Source organism: Notothenia coriiceps, unplaced genomic scaffold, assembly GCF_000735185.1.
Source record: "Notothenia coriiceps isolate Sejong01 unplaced genomic scaffold, NC01 NC01_scaffold00019759, whole genome shotgun sequence".
NCBI lineage: Eukaryota > Metazoa > Chordata > Actinopteri > Perciformes > Nototheniidae > Notothenia > Notothenia coriiceps.
Genome location: NW_011352460.1, coordinates 173,091 through 192,056, shown reverse-complemented (window position 1 = coordinate 192,056; position 18,966 = coordinate 173,091). Strand labels below are relative to the sequence as shown.

General features: G+C 39.4%; 1 protein-coding gene across 1 annotated transcript in view; it reads right to left on the bottom strand.

Annotated features, from left to right (window-relative positions):
• The window catches only part of roraa (RAR-related orphan receptor A, paralog a), a 174,664-nt gene extending 157,338 nt beyond the window's left edge, over positions 1–17,326 (bottom strand). Inside the window, exon 1 of the mRNA XM_010779000.1 lies at positions 17,056–17,326. Within this exon, the coding sequence (XP_010777302.1) occupies positions 17,056–17,209 (154 nt within the window). The 5' untranslated portion in view covers positions 17,210–17,326. The remainder of the gene's footprint in view (positions 1–17,055) is intronic.
• Between the last annotated feature and the right edge of the window lie 1,640 nt (positions 17,327–18,966).

The window sequence follows — 18,966 nt, the reverse complement described above, 5'->3', positions numbered from 1 at the left end:
TCTACTTTTACTCAAGTACAAGATCTGAGTACTTCTACTTTTACTCAAGCACAAGATCTGAGTACTTCTACTTTTACTCAAGTACAAGATCTGAGTACTTCTACTTTTACTCAAGCACATGATCTGAGTACTTCTACTTTTACTCAAGTACAAGATCTGAGTACTTCTACTCAAGTACAACATTTGAGTACTTCTCCCACCTCTGCCCTTACAAATAAATTCAACTTCACTTCATTTCAACAACGGACACTTCTAATTACTTTAGCAGATTGCTGCTGTTGTAATTATATATTTTTTAAAAGAAGGGTGACGTGGGGTTAATTAAATAAATTCAAACTTATCTGCAAAAAATACGGAAAATACAGAGGGGTCATAAGGAGAGCTGGGAGATGGGATTAAAGGCGCATAAGGACGTTTTTTTTAAAGGATATTTCAAACTAACTCACACACCACACTCTCATACTCACAACACACACACACACACACACACACACACACACACACACACACACACACACACACACACACACACACTACACACACACACACACACACACACACACACACACACACACACACACACACACACACACACACACACACACACACACACACACACACACACACACACTATCTTCTGCTTCCTCCTACAGTTCTTATAGAAAGCTTAAATTAAGGCACTTAACCACTGCATGACCATTACTGTACATCCCGACATTCAAAGATATTTTTTTTTTGTTAATTCGCATTAGAGTAGGAATATTTTCCAAGGTTTGCTCTACACTATCTAGTGGCAGCGACAAGGTTGATGAAACATTTTAAAATTGAAGATTATTACAATTATAAAAACTGTAGTGTTAACTTTCAAGGTTCATACGAAGGATTCAGTTTTATGGTCACAATGTGGTAGCTGAGAAACCTCATGATCTGAATAGGCTGGAACACAATCAGCTGCAATTTCAAAAGGCTCCTTTTGCAAAGCTGTTACTCAAATATTAGCAACAGGGCAACAGAGATTTCCCTTTTACTGTATTTGCAGTACACATCATGTTCATACATTGTGTGATACTGCTGAACAATGTACATACAATTAGAGATTTATGTTGCAACCATTTGTTAGAAGGCACATGCATGATGAATAGACAATGTCCTTTGTAATGTCAAGTAATTTGATGACATATGTGCAACATTTATCTACACCTGGCACCTCTTGGCACCATTTGTTCCCTCCTGGCCAAACTGCCAGTCTACCTAAACTGACAGGTGGCCACCCTGAGATGAGAAATCTGCAACACGTTTTCTATTTAGTCTCTCTTAATGGTTTCTCTCTACGGCAATTCCAAAAACACTGAATCCTTAACAGGAATTAATGTGGAGAACTGTAAACGCACACACAAAGCAACTGAACTTTGTAAACAAAAACAGTGAATCCTTAATTATTTTATGAGCAGTCGGGGTAGAAACCTCTAACTCAGCCACACGAAAACAGCATCCACTCAGCATTAAACATCACAAACACCACATGTTTGATGTCGGGAACATTTCTGTTTCCACCTATGTTTATGAAATCAACCACACCAATTTTAAGGTGATTTTTTTATTAGCGTAATTAATTGCTCACAGTAGTGCAAGCTGCAGGGTAAACATCACTTTTCATTGCTAATCAGACAGAAACTCATCAGCCGGCATGCGTGCTGCAACAGAGTGCAGGAGCTTGAAAACACATGTCTGCGCACACACTCACACACCAATAAAAACTAAATTACAGTATTTAAAGGATGCGGCTATGACTCACTAAGACATTCAATCAGACATGTAAACATGCATAAAATAATGACGGATCATATTTGCTGCTCGAGTGACTGCCGAGCCGACGCAGCCCCGCAGATGAAGACAAAGACATTTCATGGGAGGAAGTGCATGGCTCTAAGCAGCCAAGCAGACTAAATTGACCTATTCCTTAATCGTTTTTAATGAAGACAATGTGAGCCCTGAGTGCCGCTGAGACCTCGGGCACTGGCGCTGCGTGCGCACTCCCGAAGAACTGGCTGCCACACAAACAAAAGCCAAGCAGCTGATTTTTAATTCTAAATTGTGAATTCCAAATCATCTCTCCCAGAGATTACCTTTCCCCCAGCAGACTTTCTCTAATTTGTTCAATTAATGGGAATAGTGTTCCAATTAAAATGTCATATCAAACTGAATTTAATTTGAGAGGAAAGTGCCTGTGACAACTGCTTGGTGAAAGATCCATGACAATGGAAATGAATAAAGTGGGTATATTAACTTCCATCAATTCATTTTTGACTCTCTTTCCTAACCAGGGTCTTTTTTTATTGTTTCTCAAAACACCTCAAGATACTGCTCCAGAATAAATGGTCATCGCATTTAAAAAACTCACTTGGGTTTATTGCGATGCCCTTATTTCTTTGATCCATTAGTATTCAAAATAAACCCAACTGCACATTTAATTATTCAGTTTAGAGCTATGGACCTGACTGGATCTGGTCTCCATTCATCCTGACCTGTTCCAAGACGTTCCTACAAAGAGGCAGCTCAGAGAAACAACTGAGACAAAGAGGTTGGATCAAATTAAACTTCTTCATTACACCGCTGTACAACACCACAGCCGGTTGCTAACATCTGTTACCTCTTCATGGACATCATGTGCAGCCTCATATTGAACAAGAGCTTACATTTCCATGAACATAACGTTGAAAAGATTAACCGATGCAGACCATATATGCATCAAATGAAATATCACAAGGGTAAAGGTTCTAACATGCAAATTGGATGACTTTTTGAATCTGTCAGGTGAAAAAACCCTGATTGCTGACATGTTAAATGAATTCATTTCGCTTCAACCTCCATTTCTTCTGGGCCAGGATTGGTAAAAAGTCATGCACAGAAATGTTCTCATGTCTTTTGGGAATATGTAGCGGAGGACATTTCTCAGGGAATATGCGAACATTCTCTTACGGCATAACAGGTCCTGCAAACCTATTGTTTTGGGTTGACAAGGTGCTCCATGGAAGCACTTCAGCTCTTATATCAAATTCGCCATTTTGACCCTCAACCTAGTTTCAAGTGGGGCAAAAAGATTGCATGTGAAACAGATTGGGAGAGGGAGAGGGATAGAGAGAGTTAAGACAGTAGAAGTTATAGAGAGCAGATTTCCAAGGACGACTCCAACTTCCTAATGGAGTCTTCAGGAGCTGGACACTGGTACGCTAGTTATAAGAAGGGCAACAGGCACAACACCTCTTGGTGAATAGACAGGGCACTGCAGGTCAAGGGTACCAATGATAAGCAACAATATAACAAACAGTTTCACAGATCCATCAACTGTACAAGAGCAGTGTTAAGACACCATATTAAGCCATCATCTATAGTGTAGACGAAAAACACAAGCCTACTGTTCACTTTAAACACTACCGTTGGTTTCCTCTTTTCTTACGGTAGATGCTCTTGTCATCTCGTTTGGTTTGTGAACTATAGACGATTAACAGCCTGTGAAAAGTATGCAAACTGTCAAGGGGCCCAATTTCAAACACAGCTGCTTATTTTGTTATAACAGACCTCCATGTTCTAAGCTGTGTTAGGAATATATCTCCTTAAGACTGCTGCTGAAGCTCTTTTCGTGCAGACGCAATGTAAAAATACCTTTCTTAAATAAAACATGAACGAGAGGAATTTAATTGCTGCTTTCTCTCTTGACATAATGCATTTTGGCGAGCCATTACTGTACATACACTGATCCAGAATCAGCTTGTTGACGTTAATGTAATTCAGCCTTTTTTGTGTCCTCAACCATATGTAATGCTTTATATACTAACTTGTTTAATTTAGAAAAAATCTATAGCCACATTATTCTTTATCAGATGTGGTACAAATAAGCAAAAAGACTTATTTCTAGCCTGACACGGTGCTCAAATGTTTTTGCAACACTTTCTCCATATGCCTCCAGAAATCATCAAAAGACTATTTTTACTTTTTTTATTGGTAAATCATCAAGTTTTATTTGAAAGTAAAACAAATGACAGACGTTTCAGCCCCTTGGCGCACCATCATGTGGGCAGGACAGCAAAGCCAGGCAGCCTGACGAATGCCCGGCCAAGGCAAGCTGGAGGGAAGTAAAAGACACTCCTCCTCAAACGGGCAGTGAGCTTTCAAAGAAGCAGCCATTAGTGAGTGCTCATCAAGCGGGAGCAAGGGGCCCGTCCATTCCCCTGGTGACGCAGAGCAAACGGCGGGCCACAATGCCTCTACAGGAGGAGGGAGGCGGAGGACTACAGAGATGAGCCCCGGACCCAGTGGTGTTTCCGAGCGGAGTCGAGCCGCACGTCCCCGGCACATTCAATTCCCAGCCCAACTGTCACTGCTGGCACTCGATTCAGCCCCTTCAAGCACATAATCTGTGCTCGTATGGCTGTTAAACACCACACACTCCGGCCATTCATTCATCTCGTGCCACGGTATTGTTGTGTCTGCTGTCTTTCGGTTTATTATTGAGCCATTATAGGACTTGGAAGGAGAACCATTTCGAAGCATATGGTATCTTGATCAGGCAACTTAAGGACAATAGATTCCTTGCACATTTATGAACAGATTATTTTGTGAACCAGAGTAATAATACTCAATGTATATCTATTGTGTGCTTTGGAACGTGGTTTAACAACCGCGATCATTTGCTCATTGGTTCATGCAGTGAGGAGCTGTGTGTGGCACTATTACCGGGAAAAGGTGAGAGCTGACTGAGGTTCTTGCAAGTTGGAGGTGAATCATTGCATTAATATCAGTGAACACAGTGGGGTCTAAGGTGGCACGGTGCCACGCCGGAGATTCCCACTTACGGCCATCTCTCCCGATGACAGAGCGATAATGTCACATGGTACCAGGTGAGCAAAAAATGGCAGCCTGCTTGATGCTCAGCCGGCTGCTTTAATTGGCTAAAACAAAGTAATTTGAGAGCGGTATGGGGGGCGCGAGGGGGTAAATGATGGGACAGAAGGTCACTGCTTCTCTTTTACTCTGCTGTGTGCCATCCACCAACACTCCCAGCATGTGTTTCAGTTAATATTGAGATCTATTATACACTAGCCTTTCACCATCTGCTTCACACACTGAGAACCTGTGCTGCGCACATTGTTATTGACTTTTAAAAAGCTAAAAACGTGTTTTGCTACAATGTTTGTCCGTTTGAGGATGTTGCAGCATACTTTGATTTGTGGGGATGTTAAGATGTTCAGATGGTAATGATGGTTGGTGTAACAAATGATGTAATAGCAGCAAAAGAGCAGAGTATTTTTTTTAATGTGTTGCATGATACAAATGTGAACGATATCCTTTGTACTGAACTATACAGAATTTAACTGCAACCAATTATGAGTTTCATTATTAATTTATCTTTTGATTCATTGTTCAACAAATTAATTATTTTGTCTAAGCAAGTTCGAAAATAGACGGGGAAAAAAATTATATAATTTCACCACAGCCTAAACGGTGTCTTTAAAGAACTTGTTTGTCCAATAGAAATCTTTGATAGTTATTAAACAATCTCATTGTTGTTGGAAAGAAAGATAGTCAGATCGAAGGCTTAAGTGTATTAAAATATGAAACCAATATGACATTTAAGCTCTACACTGTAGTATGTACTCAAATACTAATGCAGTATATTGGAAAGCAATCAAACTCCCACACCCCTTTAAACGATGTACAAAGGTATTATTCTATTACGATGTATTCCCTGGTGATATTTCACTTCTAAAAGACTGACAAAGTGACAGGAACAACAGGTCATAACAAGGGGTGTTGTACTGCAGACATTTTTCCAATATAAAACCATGTGCACGGACGGCATTTCATTAACACTTGTGTATCTGTGTGTGCATTCGGGCATGTGTCTGTCTCTGAGCGTGCGTTGAAGCGTGCGGGGACGTGTGGGCATGCGCTTGTTTGAGTGCGTTGAGTTACACGGTGCACCTGTGTTAAACAAATGACCCCCATGCCTGTGTGGGTTTCTTCCAGGTGTGGCTGATGCATGGATCATGTGGTGGAGAGTGCTCGGGGCCACATTGGCTCAATCGTCCTGGGATCATCTCTGAATGTGGCCCCGAATTTGCATTGAGTGAAGGAACGGTTCACCTCCTCAGCACGGTCTCTGATGCATCGGGGGTGCAGGGGAGGAGTGTGCTAGACTAACCCCCTGCAGGCAGAATCAGGTGTTATCTGTCTGACTGGGGACACCACCATCAATCTCTCCTGTCCACTTCCCTTTGCCCAGAATCAAATCAGCACAGGGTAATACATCTGCGCTGACGACGTGCAGACAAGATAAGCAATCGAGTATGCCAAAATGTTGCCAAGTCGGCCTGACGTGTGAAAGGAGCAGTGATAATGTATTTATCACAAGTGGTTTCCTGCTATCAAAGAATAGGACAGATCATTAATTTACTTACTAACAGCATGGGAGGGGATAGTAAAATAACAATAATCAGTCAAAAATAAAAATAAATAAAAAGTATGAACAAGTAAAAACAATTATAAAAAGTAGACCGGCTTAATAATAATAATAATAATAATAATAATAATAGTAGACAGGATTTTTATAGCGCTTTTCCTAATGCTCAAAGATGCTTTACATGAAATCAGAACAGAAACAATACAAAAAAAACATAAACAGTAGTCCTAATCCAAGTGTGGAGTAAAAAGTGAGTTTTGAGAGATCTTTTTTATTTATTCATTTATGTTTGAATTCATGTGATTGTGTGTAGCCAATATTGAAAGTGCACATACAATTAGATACTGGTGTTCTACCACTTATTTCCTAAGCTAATTCCTAAAGTTGTACGTTCACCTCTATTGCAACAGAACAACCACCCAGGTGCAAGGTTATTATCTGTCAAATAAGAGCTTTTGCTCACAGAAGCAAAACGCAAAGTGCAGATGCAATCCTTGTTAAAGTAATTGATAATCTTTGTTGAACAAAAGAGGTAGATCTTTTGCTTTGACAATGAACACAGCTGAAATTGACCGTCTGAAAAACTGAATGCAAAAAGAAAAACCAAACACTAAGTGTAATGGGTTCAGCCGAGGCTGCTTCGAGGTTCAATAGTAAGCCCAATCTTATTTTCCATTTTCAGTCTAACACTTTTCATGTAAACAGAAAACAAAATGTAGCTCCTACTGCTACTCCGACAACACACACTCGCATCCTCGCAGGCCATGACTCAATGTGTATCTTATTTGAAGCTTCAGATTCAAATCTGCTCTGGAACATTTTGAGAAAAAGCCTCACTGATTGAGAGTCTTTTTCAGTGTTAACTAACCAGAGAAAATGGTAGGTTCTTGATCTGTAAAAATGTTAGACTACTCTTACATCAGTCACTACTTTTTGACTTCCATAGCTCATTCAAAATGCATGCTTTTAACTGAATCAAACAGACACAATAACATGAGTCGAGTTTTGCTCTTTTCGCTGGTAACCTGTTATGTGAAGAAGTGATCTGAAGGTTTCACCTAGGCCTTTTACTTCTACAAGCAGTGAGGTCTGGCCCCGAGCTATTCTGCAGACCTTAAAGCCCCCTGTGAGCTAGCCTGCAGCCTCACATTCTCATTTTGGCTGCTGCATGTTTCAGTACTCTTGAGAAAGATGACCAAGATATTGCGTTAAACTTAGGTGGGATCTACTTGATAATGTTAACAAATATTTATCTGTTAAATCACTTGAAGATTATTTTTAAAAGACGTGTTTTGTCCAAATGATGCCTAGCATACACTAATGTGCTCCAAAGTCAAAATAACAAATGCACTTTCTGCTAATTAATCTGCAAGACAGGGCTCATTATGCCCAGGGCCACTAGGCGGCCGGGAGTTTAAAAAGCATCGCAGCACGGGGAGGATCTGAAAGTCGACCAAAAGATGCACAAGAGAGCAAGAGGGGAAAAGGGAGGTGAAGAACCTCTGTCGACACCTGGTCTGTATGATAATCTGATCTGTGTATGATGGCTCGGAGTTTGAAAGGCACTTTGTCCAATTAGAAGTGTGCAGCACATTTCCACCTGCCCCTGACAGAGATGAAGTGGCTCTTTCAGAAGACGCTGTGGCACCGAGCCAGCGAAGAGAGCCCAAACACCGCAAGTGGAGCAAGCCCAAATTAATGAGCATCACAAGCCACACTTGTTTAACACAAGATGACGTCCAATGAATATTCCCTTTAGTTAAACTGTTCAATACTATATTTCAATTACTCAAACGAACGTACAACCTCAACAAAGGCTGAAGAAAAAAGTTTATAAAAAGGGAGAATAAGTTAATGAAAGTTCATTAAATATTTATACATTTCTTTTTTTAACCTGCCATTTCCTCAAAGTACCGTCCTAAGTTTAGCTATAAGCTGAATACTTTTGGACAAATAAATCCAGTTTTGTACAAACATTTTTGTGAAAAACACTTGAAAGCAACAAGAATTGTTATGTGCCAACTTTTTCACAAGTTCATAGTACAGCGTATAAGGAACTTCTGCACCACGTGCCACTATCAACATCATACAGAGGCTTTTATCATCCTATTTCTGTATGTCTATTTCTGTCTGTCACATAAAAATAGGCTTTTAACAACCCAGCATGGCGTTAATTATTGCCTCTTAAGTACTGCATTAGTAAAATAAAGCTGCAAATATTGATTGATCAGACAGCTGATATTTGTCAGTGAATGAGAGCAGGATCTGTGTAGCATATTTGGGGAAGAGTGACTCTGTCTTTCAATCACTGTCAGAAAGCAGCACAGCGGCAGCATAGCTGCATTGATTGAGTCCCATCGTGCCACACTCTGTCTTAGTACGCCTCCTAAAGCAATCAATCCACAGACACGCAAGGACCAAATATTCATTAGTGACTTATTCATATTCAAAAGCTGCCTTTTGAAAGTAACAAAAGGAGCATAATTGTGTTTGACAGGCACAGTACAGTGATTCTATGACATACTGTGTGAGGCATGAACAATCCTGATCATCTTCTATTATTTCATGAGTAAAACATTGTGTGTGTTATTGTTGTCTGCCAGATTAAAACTGTATAAGCAACTTATCTTAAAATATTACAATGCTATGAAATAAATATAAATGGCTTCTTTAGTTTCACAAATGAAGACAGAGTTTTACACGCAGATGTGTTTAAAATGACACAAAGGTCAGTAAAAGAATATGTTTGGACAACTAGCACGGGATGTTTTAATAAGAACAAGCCAACAGCTTCACACAGCCTGGTTCAACATGATTAATACTTATGGGTATTGTTTAAGTACTCCAGCCCATTGGCCCTCTGCAACTGGCAAAAAAAGAAAGAGAGATGGGCTGTGATGTTAATAATTAGTTGGTTCTGCGTTCAAAAAAATTCTGTCCAACCTCACCAGATTTTAATCAAAGGCTGAAAATAGTAGCTGATTGTAATCGGCACTCAGAAGTCACCAGGGGTGTTTGAAGAGCCCGTCAAGCCTGAGAGTGGAGCTAATTCGATTAAGTGGTGGCAGTACCTGGAGGGGACGGATCTGTATCTTTTCCTTTTTTATTTATGAGATTAAGTCGCGCTTGTTATTCCAATATAAATAATCAAGCCAACAGAAATGACACTGATTTTCAAGTCATTTTATCTCCCCTTGTCTCCAAAAGTTTTTTGTTTATTTCAGGTGACAAATAAAACTTTGTCGAGTGATACTCCAGCAGTGTTGATCTTAGGAAAATTATGGTTGAGGATGTGATATGCGTGCTTTGACTTCCTCAGCAGAATTATCTACATCCCTATGTGATGGGAGCAAAGGAATAGCAAATTATAGGCACTAGAAAAGAAAAATCTGCTATTGCAGCTATATTATTTATAATACGTGTTCAATCTATAGATGGATTTGTGCAAATGAAAAACAAAAACTTCTCAGTGTAATGATGCAGAGACTAATGATGCCACATGTGTTTTTAAACAAAACCAATAGTTTCAGCAATTCCTGAAACCACCTTCTCTAGTCTAGGTTAGTTATATTTGACAAAACCTGTAAAATGTAAGTGCAGACATTGTTAGGTTGCATTATTATCACTCTAACGATCGCATGAGAAAACATGGATTCCTCGCTCTTGTTAATGCAATTCATCCATGCTAGACGGCTACAAAATGCAACACAGATTTTTATGTTCATCTTAGCCTGATGTCATCGTCCACCACTCAGGAGTCCTTCAGACAGAGCGGCCGTGAGGGCCATTTAGCCTTCAGAATCCAAGATAAATAATGTTAAGAGGCTCTTGAGTTGTGCTGCTTCACTAACATACTTTAGATTTTACAACATTGCCTCTTCCTGTTTTACGGTGTGCACAACGTCTGGGCCTCCGGAGACCATCCATGATTTTTCTCTAAAGTGCTCAACACATGTCAGCACTCAGCACCCAGGCTCTGTGGTAAAATATATACATTTACTCTTGAGTGTATAGACTCTCACAGCTTTATGTTCACATGACTTGACGTAGAGCAGCATGAAAATAGCTTGTATGATTTTGTTCAACGGCACAAGAGTTATTTTAGAGATACTGTTGGTCCAAGCTCCTGACTGAGTGCTGGGGTAACCTAGCTGCTCGGGAGCTTTGCACCCTTCACACTGGTAGATGTGAAAGCCTTGGCCCTAGATGCAACATAAGAATTCCTGTGAGTGATCCTTCAGACCTCCATCACCAACCATCCAGGGACCCTCTTGATATCAGAGAGGCACAGGGCAGCACTGAGCCAAGCAGCAGTACTTAGGTCACAGTGTACCACATTAAATATAGACTCCTTTAACACCCTCCAATAATGCATCTGGAGTATTTCCGGTCATTACTATTCAGATTTTTCTATCTAAGAAACAAACTTCTGTAAATGGGCCATAGATCTGAGCTGTCATTCACCACAGGAGATTTCACATCAAGTCTGGTGTCTGTCACCAGTTGAAAATTCCTCGCCAGCCCCAGTTAGGCCACTGGTGAATCAAACTCCAAAATAAACTGTCCCCCATGAATAAAACTTTCAAATTTGGTCTAGGGTAAGTTTGACATGCCTTAACTTTTTTTTAAATTAATATGGCCTATTTGGGCATGCATTTCCTTGCCTACAGTATGCACCCGGTACATCTCAAATATATTATAGGTAGGGCTGATCAATTAATCGTATTTTAATCGCAATTACGATTATGGCTTGCAACGATTACGAAAACAACGTAATCAAAATAAAACGATTATTTTTTATTCTTATTATTTTTTTATTGGTTTTTTAGTTGAATTATACTTAAAGTTCAGGGTAATCAACTGTTAAAAACAGACTGCTCACATTCTTTTCCTCCAATAAATTGATGTTTTCAAAGTAAATGGATAATCGTGTTTAATAATCGTGATATCAATTATTGACCCAAATAATCGGGATTATGATTTTTGCCATAATCGAGCAGCCCTACTTATAGGTTACCAAAAATGCAGCTACAACCTAACAGTCATGCTATGCACTGTAATATTTTACAACCACATTATGCTGATTGAAAGCACATGGACTTGGATTCAAATAACTTGAACATTGATCCTTGGTAAACCCAGTTTCCTGCATCATATTAGATAAGTACAGAAGATTAAATGTGTATAAATAAATGCATACTGATAGATTTAGATATGGAGATAAAGAGAACTATGAAGCTATTGGCCCAGATGTTTAGGCTTATCAGGATAACCTAAGGGTCAAGTGTTAAACTTGTGATCCTGCTACAGAGCAATGTTTTGTCAATCGCTGGTAGGACAACAGGACTACAAAACAGTTTCCTATAATACAATTCAAGAGTCCTTTCACAGAGCTTCATTCATATTGAATACAGAAAATGTCCCTCTCTACATCTTTAAGGGTTATTTAATTACTTTGAATCCCTTCCTATAATAGGTACGGAAGATGAAATGCTCAAATTGTATTAAATAAAATGCTATCCAAAAAATAAACTCCAAACTTATAAAGCACCAAAAATATTTTGTATGAAGAGGTCCCATTTTTGCAAGGGCTGGGTATAATTGTGTTCAAAGTTGGATGGGTTTAATCAGGAGGTGCTTTGTTTGAATATTTGAATGTAATACGTTTAAAGGTAAATCTGACACATTTACATCAACACACTTAAGAATAAAGAATTGTTCTGTTTATGTAAGGAGACGCCCTCAGAACTGTATTAGTTATTACAAAAGGTAAACTTTCAAATCAAAGATCACATTTTATTGGACAAAGTTCAAATGTTCACACACACAGTAACAAGAAAATATTATATTTTAATGATAGAAAGTTATCGGAAAATGCATGACTGAAAGCAAACTTTCCATTGAGAAAAAAAGGAGAAAAGAAAATGAGAAAGGGGATTTTTCGTGTCATTGAAACCTAAAAAGTATTGAGCAATTATCAGCAGTTTAACAATTAGTAAGACAATTAAAAAAAAACTATTTACATTATTTTATTCATTTTTAAACCAAAAGTAAGAAAGAAAGAGCCTTGCACCTGACATGATACAAATCTCAATCACTGCTCATTTTACTACTAGTCCTGATGTTATGTTGACATTCACGGTTACATCCTCCTTAGATAAGCACACTGCCGCTCAAATGTCATTTGACCTTTGAAGCTCATAAAAACAAAATACCTTTTTTTTTCCTAAAATGTAGTGGTGCCAAAGTCTAAATTTAGAGCAGATGTCCCATCTTTGTAACAGCTTAGTGCACAGCCAAATAAATACTGTTTATCTTTTCAGTTCAAATGTTTTGTAATGTTGTTCTAAGGAATAGATCAAATGCTGCGCTTGGCCTTCTAATAGATTATTAACATTTAATAACTGTCTAACAGGTACCAATAGAATAGATTATGATATGATCACCTCACCAACTTTGAGAATTGAAAATGCAGGAGGACTAATACAGTCTTGATATGTTACAAGCAGCCAGCCAGAAAAAAAGAGCCCCTTATAGAGTTTCTCGCTGACCCGTCTGCGCTGAGGTTCAGCTGAAAGCCTGTACCTGGATCTTCCTTCTCTCCAGCGGGCAGAGAGCCCCAATGCATTGAATGCGGGAATGCCTGCGCCTCAATAAAGTTGCTGTCCACTCGAGTGGCGTGCAAGCCTCATGCAGCTTCCAGCTTTTTGGAGATTTGAATGCTTCCCTGCACCTCATCCGTGTTGTGTCAACAACAACTGAATAAATGCTGCCACTCTAGCCAAGAGCTCTAATTTCACTGCCCAAAAATAAAACTGCTTGATGAAAGTATGGGTGCGTGTTCGTTAGGAGACTCTTTTTACTTTGCCTTTTCAGTCTGGATTAGCTTCTTAAACTGCAGTGTCAGGTAAGATTTGCTTCTTCACATGAAACACTTAAAAACAGCTCATTTTTTTTATTAAAAAAAGGGGATTGCAGAAACTAGACGATCTACAGGAGTCGTGACATAAAAGGTTGCAACTGGTGGGTAGTATAAAAATATCAAAAGCAATTCCATTAAGATATGTCAGCGAGGCTTATAATAAATATACAGGACGGAATGTAACACTGCGTACACTTCACTTAATGACAACTCACACAATGTGCTATGCAACATAATGTTTTGTAGTCTTTTTTGTTTTGTGTATTTCAGAGCACTACACTATACAACACGCACGTGTACCTAGGGATGCATACCGGTATCCGGTATTACCGAAATACCGGTTACTGGTGGCTACGGTATACCGTACCGAAATCAGATCTCGTTCGATACTTTAAAAAAATATATATATATTTTTTTTTTTTATTTAATTTTAAAAAGTGGGTCCGTGGCCCGTGATAGAGGGTGTTATAAATTAGATTCCATAATCGTTTTTCTTCATATTTTATGTATTTTTCATTGTTTGTTCAATACTAGAAAGGTAAAAGTCCCACAAATGAACTGTGATGGGATTTGTTTTCTCTCAACAGTGAAGGTAAATGTTGATTTTAAAGATGAGATGTGTTTGTTTGTGCAATGCCGAGATCTCATGACCATTATTCTATTATGTATTTGTTCTCTAGTCGAATCTCAGGTTTAACATTAATTATAATGGTGCTATAACGGTGTGTTTGCATTGACAAGTCGTGCTATTCACGCAGCAAACCTGATGGCGGGTGTTATAAAATATATTCCATAAACGGTTTTCTTCATATTTTTTATGTATTTTTCATTGTTTGTTCAGTACTAAAAGGTCCAAGGAGTCCCACAATTGAATTTAATATTCATTTGACATGTTAACTATATCGTAAAGCGCTTCATGGGAGTAATTGTGGGATGATACATTTTCAAAGTATCACAATATGTATCGGTTGAGTATCGGTATCGTAAAAAGGTCAACGATATGCATCCCTACAGTACGTGTACGACACACTTTTGATGCTCAAAGTCATGTTACCAGAGGACCTCAGCCACCGGAGTTCTTATCACATCCGCAGCTTCAGTGTTCAGCTTCCCTGTGCGATGGTGAGGTTTCAGGCCTATGCAGAGACCATGACCTTACATAAGCAAGCCATTAATATTGATTGTTTCCAAATTTGCGAAAATGAGGGATCTTTCGATATGAAAATAACACCCTTTCTTCTTTCCAGAAATGATATCCATAGCCCTTCAAGGCCTGTTCTCTGACCCTCTGCAGAGCTTCTGCTGAAGTAAGTCCTTTCTACTTAAAAAGGTATTAGCACTCAGGGTTAAAACAGTAAATGCTCTGCATGCAGGATAAGAAATGTGCATCCTCAGAAAGTCTAATACAGCTGGTGTAAAGAGGGAAACCGTGCTTGAGCAAGTGTCTGCCGCCTTTCAGATGTTGGTTTCTGTGGCTGGCCAGAAATGCCAGAGCAGAGAGCTATAAACCTAAAGAAATGTCTTACAAGACTATAACAGTACTGTGAGCAATAAATGTTTTTTTTATTGTTTGATGTAGCCTGCACTGAGCCGACGTAATAAACCAACTGCAGTCGCTTATTATTATAAAACATGTACTTTTGCATCTATGCTTTATTTAATAAAACCATAAAGCCATAATTTCTTTATGAAAGAAAACGTTTCTTCTGCTCTCCTGAGTGGTGAATGTTCTAAATGTTTCTACATGATCACATTTATAAATAATCTGCTTTGTAAACCCAGTTAAATGTTTTTAAGGCAAATATAAACCAACTGTTGCAGTGTTCTAATAATACCTTATAAACATTTGTAAGAGTCGACCACAACAGATTGTATAAGTAACTGAACATCAAAGCAACAGATGGCAACTTAATGATTCTGCAAGATAAGATGAAAAATGAATTGCCTGTTGTTACCACAGCCTTTTGAAATTTGATGACGGAATACACCGAGCAATAGGCTTCACACATTGAGATGTAAACCACACAATTAAACTTAACATAATTCATTAATTTAGAAATATATTCTAAACCCTTTTCATGTAAATGGCGATTTTCTTTTAAAGTTCACAAAACTTTTCTTCAAGCCGTCTAGAGTTCATGTTTTCATGCAATCGTTTTAATTCTTTGCACAAAGGTCAACACTACGTTTTGGTGCAGGGAAACTCCTTTTGAGCTGCAGAGGTTATCCAACTGAACATGTGTTTTTTTTGTTTTTTTCAACCCATTCAGCATTATATAACAGACCGAAGGCGTTCTTTTTCCTGTCTTTCTCTATCCCAGACACACTTTAATCCTGTGCATAAAGGGTGGGGTGAATATGGGTCAGCAGGTTAGGAGTGTCTGAAAGTCAGACTTGAGAAAAAAGAAATCAATCCACGAAGCCTCCCAACTACCTGTCTTTGCCCCGCTATTACATAAGAGCTCCGGCAGTGCCAGCCCACAAAGTCACACAGTTTCCCTTCGCCGGTGAGCACATATCCGCTAAAGTGCACAGATTTATTTGTAATTTAACAGCCGGGGTTTTCATGGGGAATGGGGGAACTCTTGTATAAAGTGAGGAGATCTGCGGTGATGATTTGTGCTTTCAGTTGCGCGCCTGTGTTTATGGCTAAACCTGTTACATAACCAGCTTACATTCCACATTCACTATATCACACTCTAAATATACCCTGACGCGCGCACAGGACGAGTGCGCACACAAAAAGTACCGAGTAATAAACTAATTGTCACATGTATACCGCTCGCCTCACTGCCATCTACACCGACTATGATAGTGAACAACGAGCAGCAGAGAAAAAGATAATTTCTCTGAACTTGGATGAGCCCGGTTAGCCTGTGAGACAGCCGAGAGGGGGTGTGGTTAAATACTGTCTGTACTGTACAACATGGACGGGACGTGGTGGATAAATCATGTAAAAAATGAACTACACCTCAGCAGCAATACAGACACACTTTTAAACAGGCTTATATAGCCCGTTTGGTTTTAATTGTATGATCGTGCGGAGGTATATTCGCAAAAAGGCGTGCAGCGACTCCATGCTTGCAATAGTGTGTGAGAGCAGGCGCTAAACAATTTCCAGCTGCTGGGCGTCTTTCTGCACAGGAACAGCTACAAATCTGTTAGCTGGAGATGTGAACACCCTGCCAGACAGCACGGTGTGCTGGATCAGGCATAGAGGAGGACACGTCCTTACAAAAAGGAGATTGATCGATAAACTAGCCCACAGTTTCCAAAAGTTCACTTTTGACACTTTGACAAAATCTCTTTTGAGGGGACAGTTTGGCCCTTTTTGACACGAAGAGAAGCTCCAGTAGGTCATTTTTAAGTTGCTGGGTAATTGATTTATCTTGCAGTGAGAGTAAATGTGACATCTGTGACCGTATCACCCCCCTATGATTCGAGCTGTCAGTGGAGCCTGAAAAGCTGCAACACACCGAGGCACTAATTACAGGCGAACGGGTAAAAGCCACGGTGGTAATAAATAAAGAGCCGTGTCCCTGTGGTTTGGAGGGTTTAGACAGTGTGCAGTTATTTATGGGGAAGCGATTAATTCATTTTGAAGTTTAATTCTGAAAATCCGCGATCGGTCTTTCGTTCCCACGCATTTAAAAGCGAAGCACGGTCCGCTTACCTTTGTTGGTGCTGGAGCAGGTCTGCCTCCGAACCGGGGCTGGATGGTTCGCTTTTCGGAGCGTCTCCAGGTTTACCGGGATTTCCCTGACCGGGGTAGCCGGCTCCGAGGCGCTGTTGCCCGGGTCGCTTGCTGGATCTGGAGGGGACTCCATGTTGAATTTCAGATTTGCTGTTTAACTACCGCTAGTACTTCAAACTAATTCGGTGCGAACTGTGAGCTCCGGCACTACGTCTTGCTATCTAATTTAGACTAGAAGTAAGAAATGAGAAATGCGAGTGTGTCTGGAGGTGGGTGTGTAGGTCTGATTGTCCACTGGCAGCGCTAGAGAGAGCTCCAGTCATGCACACTGGAAAGGGAGAGGTTGTCAATAGCCGAAGAATAGATGTAGGCCTGAAAGTAATCCATGCTGATCGACCCTGCGCAGTTTTGCATATTAATTTCATGTTTTTATTAGTGTTTAACTTGATCAGCAGTTTACTAGATATATTTAATACTTCATTTATGTGGGAAAATAATTGTAATAATACATGTAGGTCGCTGCTGCATTTGAAACTGGAAATCTGCCAAATACACCATTATGACGTGCATGCATCTTGTGATCCAAACCATATAATTAAACTATACATCTGAAAATAACATAGCCCATAAGTATCATGAAAACTGCAGCTTCTGTGGCTGTTATCTTCTTTTATCACAATCTGTAAATTGCTCCTAGCTAAATGTGGCCACTGTTCAATTCACAATACTCAACAGTGTCTGTGTTTGCAAGTTCACAGTGAAAAGCTGCGGAGACATTTACTGCTAAATCATTCAGTGTGCATGCCATTCCTGGCTGCAGCACACAGCAGTCTGTAAGCTGCTCCCCACCACAACAACACTACTTCTGAGTACTCAAACAATAGCTATGCTTAATCATCATCATCATTATTATGATAACGTCCTGTGAAAGGTGCATTCCATAGTCTGATTATATGACTGTTTTATTTGAGTGTCTCTGCTCTGATCAAAGTAAAGATTGATAACAGTTTGGATATACTTAGTTACAACAACTGGTATCAAACGTCACTCTGGCAACCGACAGTCATGGCCCGCTTGTTGCGCAGCAATTACAAACAGCATGCTTCCTACATGTGATCAGCGGAGCCCCGCCCCCTTCAGAGTGGTGCACGTGGACTTTGACACGGTTCTGCCCTCCCGGTACACAGCCAGACTGCTAATAGACCAGAGAGAGATAATACAAAAACTTGGCCAAAACTGAAAATTACCATCATTTACATAACAGTGTATCATCTAGAATACATTTGGTTGAAACCAGTATGTCAGCAGTTAATTAAATAGTATTTAAATTACATAAATACTATGTTTTGAATCACATATTTCAACGTTCACTTACATGATACATTACAAATATCCATCCTGCTATACCAAAAAAGCTATATTATGTTATACTTACAAAGATAATTGACATGAATAGCATAATAATGACAAAGTGAGCAAACAATGAACACAAACAACACTAATCTTACTGCGTTCCACATGCAGCAGTGTTTTTGACTCTGCGGTGTCAATTGGTTGAAATCAGTAATTTTATCATTTAAGTATTGCTGATGTATTCATATTGTGTTCCTTTATTTTTGATTGAATGGCTTGCGTTTGACTCTGCTTGTGTCTAATGTTTGTTCAACTTTCATAATTGGTGTTGACCTTTAATGCATGTATTTGTTTTCAAGCTGGATTAACACCTCATTAGTCAAGTGACATAATATACATTAAGTCAAATACTGACAAGCATGGCAGTGAAACCTAACGTGAGAGATTCTGAGCAAAACAAGGTTATTGTCAACTAATTACGTAAAATAATTTTAAATTCATGTGCAGATATGGAAAATAAAAACATTTAGACATTAA